At 39.4% G+C, this 9687-nt stretch overlaps 1 protein-coding gene across 9 annotated transcripts in view; it reads left to right on the top strand.

The window, feature by feature from the left end:
• Positions 1-340: 340 nt before the first annotated feature.
• Positions 341-9687, top strand: part of LOC121950953 (tight junction protein ZO-1-like) — a 66424-nt gene continuing 57077 nt past the window's right edge. For all 9 annotated transcript variants that reach the window (XM_042503726.1, XM_042502936.1, XM_042499793.1 and 6 more), the window contains exon 1: positions 341-730. In XM_042503726.1, coding sequence (XP_042359660.1) covers positions 707-730 — 24 coding nt within the window. In that variant the 5' untranslated portion in view covers positions 341-706. The remainder of the gene's footprint in view (positions 731-9687) is intronic.

Below are 9687 nucleotides of genomic sequence, written 5' to 3'. Positions count from 1 at the left end.
ATAGTGAAAGTGAGCATTCAGCATCAGCAGGGACAGCGGCGTCGCTTCTTCTTATTGTATCCCGGACTGTTTATTTTCCTGGGATAACAGGGGTGGTGACTTTTTAAAACCTGATAAAGATAGATAAGTAACAGCGCGTAGAGAAGACTGGAAATTTATGATACATAATCGTGTGTTGCATAACATAAAATGCATATTAGGGGAGACTTTTCCCGGTCAGCGGACAATGCCCCCGTTTTTCGAGAGTCTTGCACCCCTCTGTACATACAATGGTCCGCTCCGCCCAGACACGACACGGCCGTTGCTCAGAGCAGGGAGAGGTTTACTCAGCCTGCCATTGCTGCACACCGTCCGAGTGATGCCTACTCTCCCCAACTTTTCATCCAGAGGTTAGCGACTAAACGTCAAATCAAGGTGGTCTTATTTCATATTTTTTCCAACACGAGTTTCTTCCATGACTCGGCACCTGACTGGACTAACGCTAGAGTTTCAGGCAGCGAAGATAAGATAATGAACTTTGGACTTTCCACTCGGCTTTTCGTGACATGTTTCCCGTCGTCCTGGATAAAATAAAATAACAACGTAGCCCGGCGTGGCGGCAGCTGGGCGAAAATTCAACTGGAAGGGAAATACCGCAAGTGATTATCAACACAAAGACACCAACAACTTTTAACCTGCCACTTTTGGAGCGGAATAGGAGTGTAAAATGTCCAACAAAGCTTCAAATAAGGTTGGTAACCTGGCCGGATAAAGTGTTTTGTACCAACGTTATGCTGCTTGCTTGTGTAGCTAATGTGATGAACTGAAAAGCTAGCTCTAGCTAAACAGGAAAATGGTGCTGGAGTTGAGCTATATAACTTTGTTGTTAGTAGTAATATAGTATGCCTAATGGCGGTGGTGTTTGTTTGTGTGTGTTGGAGAGAGAGTAAGAGTTTGAGTGTTTTTATTTTAAGGGTTATTGTGAAATCTACACCTAGTAACATAGCCTACAACCAGCCATGCTGTTTCTACTGTACTGGGTTCAAAATAGTCTCACTTAAGCTGACTGCTAGTGCTGATAAGCAGTCTCAGATAAGTCACCCAGCTGTGTTCATAGTAGGTCTCTTGCTCAGCTACCTGTTGATACCTAGTAGTCCATAACTTAACAGTTTATTTTTAAAAAAAGGTAGCAGCATATCCCCATGGATCTAATAACTAAATGAGCCTCTGAGAACTTTTGCAAATTAATCCTTTTTTTACAGCAATGAAAGTCAATAAACAAACTACATTTCATTAATTTTACCATATGAAAGCCAAATTTATATAAATATATGTATGTGTGTGTGTGTGTGTGTGTGTGTATTTATATGCACTCCTCATTAAGATACAAACTGAAGTCAGTATTTAGCATGAAACATGGTACAACCCTAACAGGTAGTTAAAAAAATCATTATTAAGCTTTGGACATGTCTTGAATGCAACCTGGTTTAAATATACCAAAATTATTATTGTAAGTCTCGTACTGTCTGTGAGTTAAAGACATGCAAGTGGATATTCTGGTTGTATATGTAGTACGGAGACTACTGAGAAATAAATATTATGATTTATAACCTTACAAGGTTCAAGGTAGCCCAAGACTTTTGCACAGTACTTAATGTTAAGTTTGTGCAGTTTATGTTTTATAAAAGACTGATTTTAATGAGATGATAAAATCAGGGAGAAAGAGCCACCTGTTACCTGAAGTAAGATCTTTGCAAACAAACTTGTGACTTAAGGTAAATGAACTCACACTAGATATAATGTTATTTATATTATATAACTTAGAACATTCACAAATTTGGGACGCTCATTCACTCACTTCAAGTCCTAGTTGAGATCCACAAAACCTACTTTAGAGAACCACTAGCTTACTATAGGCTGTTTTTTTGTGCCTGCAGCACTGTCCCTGCTGTGTGTAAGTGCTGTCCGTTCATCAGTTAGAAACAGCCAGAGGGATATCTGTCAGGCCTTAAACAATTTCTATATTTCTATTTAGATTTTAAGTAATTAATGAAGCATCCCTGCAGAAATAGTTAAAAACTGGGTTAGGCCAGGTGCTGATTAACAGCAGAACAGTCTACAAATACTGTAGGTTTTCATCCATAGGTGACCTCTATATTCCTCAACTTTTTTTTTTTTTTTTTTTTTACACATAATTATTAATAAAATTAGCAATTAGTACTAGAAAAAAGTTGTAGTGAATAGATTTTTTAAGTGCCTCAAGCTTCAAATTAGAGTATTCAATAGTCATTTACTAATAAGGGATTTATTTTTTTCAGTTTGACAAGTGAGGAATGTGCTGTGTTTGTCTAACAGAGGTGTTGATATTCAGGTTTGGTTGGTTGTTCCAGTTAGACGAAACCAGCTCTGTCGTGTCAGCTTGTGACGTTATGCTGTACTGTAACCGATGGCCTTGGTCACACCTTGACATAAACCATACTACTGTACTATCCTTGCACTTGGTAATGAGCCAAAAGCGTTTCCTGTGCTCATTTGTAATTCCAGTATTTCCTCTTCAATTTCCTATCATCCTGTATTTTCTTGAAATCTTTGTTAAAATGTTGCAACAAGTAGGACCAGAACTTTTAAGCATTTTTTGCTTTCAATTAAAGGTGAAACCATTGTGAGTGGTTTCCCTTTAGGAAAACATGATAATAAGAGTCTGAACAGATAGCTCTATAAAGAAGTGCTGGAAAATGTCAGGATCTTGATGTAATCTTGATCTTGATCTTTTGATTCAGCACAGCCAATATTTTTAGTAATTTAGACCACAGTTTCTGTTGCTGTTTCAAAACGAAAGCTTTTCTGCACTGTGTTTTGTGAAGTGTTTTTAAAAAGCAATAATAGTAGATTAACAGAGGCTTCAATATCACTACAAATGAGACCACATCAGACTACTATCAGTTGGATGAAAATTAAAACAGGAACGTAGGAGTGGAAGACGTCATGTTGCGTGGTGCCTTGATGGAGAGTCTTGGCAGCTTGGTTGTGATTGTTGGACAGCAGAGAATTGTTCAGGTGATGAATTAAAGGTCAGTGTTTTCTAATGATAGGAAAGCTTTATGTCAGTTATAGCCAACTTTGCATTCATATGTTTTTTAAAGAAAAAAATGGAAGTTTTGTCCCCTTCACAAGCTAACCTGTTTCACTAGTCTAACTCATGCAGTGTTAATTTTCATGAAGGGAATTTTTATGAAAAGCTGAAATATTCTAAGCTACCACGTTTACGTTCAAAGTCAATGCAAAGATGCGGACAGATTCGGGCCGAGCGCCGCAATGGACACGAAGAATGTGACGCGAGGGACACAAAAATGTGTACTTTGCCACTTGGCGCAAGTTGAAATTGCTCCAAAAATAAACAAGCGACCAAATACATGAATGACGCAATGCAATTTTTTATGCATCCGGTGTGTACGCATTGGTCAGGGCTCGGCAATACTGTCTGCAAGCGGAATCATAACTTAGTATTACAATTACGTTATGTTATCGTGTTACAACATGTTGATTCCAGAATGGTTACCATTAACAATTAGAACATCAGGCGCTTTGAAATTGAATCAATTTTATCAGCTTCTGCCACATTCACAGACCTGCAAAACACGATGATAAAACATGATACAAGGAGACACGCATTCAAAGGAAAAACAAATGAAAGTAAGTATTTTGTTAGCATTTAACAACTAGCCTACAGCATCAGTGAGGTTTTCATGGGGGGTTTCTTATACAAACAGATCTTAATATTAATATTAATCTTAATATTGAGAAGAAATAGAAGTAGAGGTGCGTCTCTTTAAAGACACAAGACCTATTCAGGGGTCACAGCACTGATTAGCTAACAGTGCAAAGACAGTAGGCACATTAGGCATCCAAAGCTGGTCCTAGTGAGACCGACCTACCATAAGTTATCTGTGAAACAGATATGACTTGCCCTCCACTATGTTAGCCTTTCCTGCGCTTCATCACTCATTCTTCCTCTCCCACCCGATGAGCTGTTGTCATCTGCCATAACACCAGTATTAGTCACATACCGCGTAAAGCTACAGTTAATGATTAACGGTAATAAAATGTTGCGGGGCGGTTTTTCAGGAATAGAGTAACATCTATAGGTGTGTTGACTTCATGTCTCAGAAGTCACAGGTGCTATTATTTCGCAACATTGGGTCATTTGGTTAGTATTATGTTTCAGTAAATATTTAGCATTCACTGAATTGTGACGCTCGTGGCAAAAACAAAAAGGATGAACAGAGAGAAAGCAGAATGCCTTTAGTTTCATGTCACGACAGATCTACTCTACAAAATAACAGTTTATGCTTTAATTGCTGTTTAGAGGAGGATGTGTTTCTATGAAGACAGTGCCAGAGTTTGCGGTGCCAGAGTTCCTGCTCTGGCACCAAGGAGAGAGGAAAGGACAGTGTTATCAAAGCCGGGAGAGCGAGACACAGAGACGATAGTCTGGCTGTGCTGGTAGAACGACATTTGATGACAGGATGACACCTAAGCAGTGGAGTAACAAAGTGTTTAATTTGATCATCATTAAAAGGCAGAATAATATAGTTGACATATGTTACAATGATTACTATAATTGTATGCAATCTTTACCAATCAAATTTTTGTTAGTGTCATTTAATTAATTAAATCTGAATTTGAGTGGTTATTTTTTACATTTCTATTCAAACAAGTCAATCATTTCACTGATATAAAACTGGATGAGCTGAAATGAACTCCTCTTCACTACAGTAAATGCTGGCCTCATTCTTCTTTGTCTTTGGCCTTTAGCCATTCCTGTTTACTTTTGTGAATGCAACACAAAAAAGAAACATAATTTAGAGCATCAGCAGTCCCTCTAGCCTTTAGACTCATGTTTTGCGAAGACAGACTGAAATAAGCGGAAAATGCATTTGATGAAGGAGGTTGTATTAATTAGAGTTGCACAGCGGGCCAAGAACAGCCTCTATTTTGCTTTGATGATTACACATCCCCATTTACATCAGTGAAGGAGGGAAATGTAATTAGAGGACCAAGTGCTAGAGAGAGGAAAAGACTCTTGGTGGTGTTTTTGTTCTGTGTCTTAGGCTCCCCGTCCTTTTGGAGAGTCAGGGCTGATGTGTCAAGTGATAAACAGAGGATGGAACGGCTAATGTCTGGAGTCTGTGACAAGGACTTACATCATCAGATTATAAGGCATTTATCCAGTCCTCTGTTGATACACTCCCCAAAGGGCTTCACATGCCTACATTTCAATATGTTAAATGTGACTCATACAAGATGGTCATGTGTGCAATGGGCAGTAGAAGAGGGGTTATTGATATTAAATGTCACAGAGAAGCTGTGTTGAAAATGTCAAGGGGAATCCTCTTGGGCAAAATCAAGGTCATTTTGAGGACAGCACATGGCAAAGGGTGATCGGTGCAGTCTGGCTCACTGTAGACAGCATAGCCTGCCCAATAGTTTGAGGGAGGATGAGTCAAAAACCCCAAAAGCGACCAGCTTCAGTGTAAAAATATGAAATGTAAAACACACCTATACTACATACGGCACACTAGCTTATTCCTGCTTACACCAACAGGCAATTCTTTGATTATAGGCCCTTGAATCAAAGTCCCCCAGCCCTAAAGGACCGCAGGTGTTTGCTATCTCTGTGTATAAGATGAAGACAAGAGTTGGGGGTTTGTTTGTTCAGCTGGGCTTAAGATTTTTGGCTAGTTTTTCCAAAGCTGTGACCTTTCTGGATCTTAACACAAGTATGTAATTTCTTTTTTCAAAAACAAATCTTCAGGCATGCATCCATGGACCATGACAGAGTTTTAACTCCAAAGATGCAAACAAAGTAAACTTAAAGGGATATTTATGATTTTTGAAGTGGAGTTGTATGGGATACTTATCCATAAGCATTTTATTGCATATAGTAGATGTCCGTTGACATTCAGGATTTTTACAGCTTTAACTTTCCTTCAGATAGCCCGTTTTGACAGGTGGCTTCAGTTCTATATGTATGCTCACGCCCAAAGACACCAGACTCCATTTAGAAAAACAGTAATTTTAGCTTGCAGAACATGTAGGTTTATGTCATTGTGAGACTTTGGTGAACCGGAATTAATCCTTGCAAACGGCAAAGTCACACAATAAGACAAACAAGCTGTATTGCTGCCACTCTGGAATATAAAAATGACATTATAATGTGTTTATTGTTATAACATGATATTTTCACATTATAACATGATAAGTTCATTGCTCTAACAATACACTTATCACGTTATAATGTGAAAACTTATATTGTTAGAACAATAAATGTAAACAGAGCAGCTAACGTAACGTTAGCAAAAAGTCAGTGAAGTGGCCCTGCAGGTACGTCGTGTTTCCTCAGTACGGCTTTTGTTGACATATGACGTGCGCCGTCTGTTAACTCAGTCTCTCCGAAAACAAAACATTTCCACATTGATGATTTACTCCCAAGTAAACGGCGTTCTCCTCATCATCTTTCTCTTGGCTGCTCGCCATCTGCCGGACGCTGTGTGACAGTGACACAGAATTTCAAACTAAAAACGCATCTAAAAGAGGATGATACGGTTCGATGTACACTTTGCATCGATGTTTCTTAATTGTTGCTTATTTAGTCGGTTTATCAGTCCAGATCAATGGATCGTTACACCCCTAATTAATAGTGCCTGTACCACTAATTCATCACATGTACCTTAAAACCATCTTCATGGTCACATTCATCATTATAGAACATCATACAGATGATTGACTATTATTAGCAGCTATTATATATATATTGAGATAAACGGATATTCTAAGAACAATAAACGTAACATACATTATAACATGATACATTTATTATTCTAACAATATAAATTATCATGTTTATGTTATAATGTGATGATTGTATTGTTCTAACACTTGAAAGTTTTCCCATTCTAACGTGATAAGTGTATCGTGTTATACCGTGAAAATATCATAACAATAAACGTATCAACATAATACTGATCCATATTTTTATGTTCTAGGTTGACAGCAATACGCTTTCGTATAATATAGCATACACTTAAACTGATATTGATTTTTTTAATTGGGACTTTATTTAGGTGGCTGTTTTTTCTTGCTGACCTCTTACCAGCAGTTGATCTGACTTGCTTTCCATGTCAGACTTAAGCCTGTTTCTCTAAAGGACAGGTGTGCTGACCGTTATACACTGTCTATGGAAAAGTACCCCATACAACTTCACGTAAAAATATCTTAACTATCCCTTTAAGTATGATTATGTCCAGATGCCAAGATTTAATTTCCATTTCCAACAATTTTTGAAAAAGATAAGAAAGTGGACTATGATTATCAAAAGTAGCTCCTTGTTACTGAAGTATCACCTTCTGAGAGAAAGCAGCTGTTTTGTGTTGTTTCAATGCCAGGAGACTCTGGAGTGCGGCAGTTATCAAGGACATCTGACCTGCTTATCCTTTCATTCCTGGAGGGAAATTCAGGGCAGATCCACACAGCAGGAGGCAGGTGGATAGCAGAGAGAGAAAACGAAGGAAAACAAAAAATGCCTTCTGAGGGAGGAGGTGATATGAGGAGGGGTTATTGGAGGGGTGAAATGGAGAAAGGAAGGAGTGGGAGGGAGGGATGCACTGGCTATAATCTGAATCACATGGCAGATCTTAAAAGACTGCTTCTCTCCTATAATCACTGCATTATAGCTTTTGGGCTTCTTGTGTTATAAAGCTCTTTAGCATCAGCTTCTATTTTATTTAAAGGCAAAAGCAAAATAGGGTGGAGTACATTTCCTTGTCCAGTGTTGGTCAAGGATGTTTGTGGAAAAAACTAGCTGTAGTCTTGCAAAACATCCACAACATTTTCATTTGCTCATTGTGGTTTGGCAATGCCATGCGCAGTACATTTTAAGGGGGATGTTATTCAAACTAAACTATGCAATAGATTGATAGCTATCTGCTTGACTGAAACATTTAAACAAGCCTTTCCAACACTTTATTGGATGAGTGCATCAATTGCTTGGCTGTCATTGGTTTCTGGCTGAGGTTTTGGGGAATAACATGGGTGTGGTTCTGAATTGTTGCTTTTATTTCTTCTCAACTTTTCACCATAATCAGTTTCTGGAAAAAAGGACACAGGAAGTGGGCCATGTAGTCAAATAATCAGTAGTCAATAATAATACTTCAGTGCCAGATTTTAGTAGTTCTCAGCAAGGTTTGGAAGTTTTTTGAGGTAGAAATGTATGCTTTCATCGAAGTGTTTGTCGGCCATATTTTAATCTTACAGTGCTGAATCAGTTTTCAAATGGGTTTTTCTAGAGTTTAGGGGTTTTGATATCAGGGAGCCAGGCCCAGATCTGACTACACTTGACCCCAAAATCCAGTTGGTTTGATCAGTGCAAACACAGCACACCTTACTTGGCCAGGTAGACTGATCCTTGCCTAAGTGTTCTTGAAAAGTTGGTCTTGTGTATGTTGTATGTGCTCTCTTGTAAGGTATGCATCAGGTGTAAACACCAACTATACCAAAACATGGAAGTGGACTGCTATGTTCATGACTACAGTTATGAATTTGTCTCAATTTGATACTGATATCTCTATATTAGACAGTTTGGCAGCCTGCTGCGAACAGATTCATATCCTGCTTCGCTGCCACCTTCGACCTGCAGCTGGAGCTCCGGCTGGAGGTGGAGAGCACCATGGCCGACTGCAGTGGGTCCTCTTCCTGCTAGGAGCAGAGCTTTGGCTCAGTGCTCTGCCATGATGTAAATTACATCACATGGATGAGTCTCGACAGGGGCTGAGGAGAAATATCTGGGCACTGGTTAAAAAGAGGAAAGCTTACCACATTTTATCTACACATACTACCTACATTGTTTTGATGCAAAGCTAGTTGAAAATCGGCAAAGTATATCAGTCAAAACTGAACCAACAAGCAGGCAGAACAAAAAACACCTGGGAATGGACTGTGCACTGGTCTGCCAATGTCTTAAATCTGATATTGACCTGACAGAGTCTAAATATGGAATCGCAGATTCCTCCTCAGGAACACCAGACTGGCATTAGCCTTTCATTATGACTTCTGCCTACATTTTTGTTTGCAGAAACATGTGAGCTACTGGAATAGGATGATCCACCACCTTTCACTCACTTGTTGACTGGTATGGATGGAAATGTCATTTTACCCTAAGTCTTGGTTCGTCCCTTGTTCCTCATGAAACAGCCAGCCTATCAAAGCTAGGACACTCCAAGCCAGCCCTGCATCCTTTCTGTCAGGGCAGGGCAGGTCTCTGCAGGGATTTATCATTCCCACTGCAGGCATAGGGGATTTGACACAGGGTGTTGTGTGTGTCTGAGACAGAGAGAGTGAGAGAGAGGAGGGACAAGAGAGAGTGCATGTGGCAGCCGTGGCTCAGCTGGTTAGGGAAGAGAGAAAGAGGCTGGAACAGATTCATCCCAAGGCTCTTTGCCCTACATGCATTTACTCACACTCACACACACACACACACACACTCATACACATACTGTTGTGTGTTCATTTGCTTATCTTTGGCAGTGTTGGGAGTACAGCACAGTCTTTTCTGTCTGGGAAACGGTCATCAGCCTGTGGGAGACATTGTCCGCTACCAGATCTCAGACTTCTGTCAAGGGACTTTTTTCTCTTAGAAGCCTCTTTTTACTG

The sequence above is a fragment of the Plectropomus leopardus genome, chromosome 1 (assembly GCF_008729295.1).
Source record: "Plectropomus leopardus isolate mb chromosome 1, YSFRI_Pleo_2.0, whole genome shotgun sequence".
In the NCBI taxonomy this organism is placed as follows: domain Eukaryota; kingdom Metazoa; phylum Chordata; class Actinopteri; order Perciformes; family Serranidae; genus Plectropomus; species Plectropomus leopardus.
The sequence above is the reverse complement of the archived record's forward strand: the minus strand, read 5'-3'. Positions and strand labels throughout refer to the sequence as shown.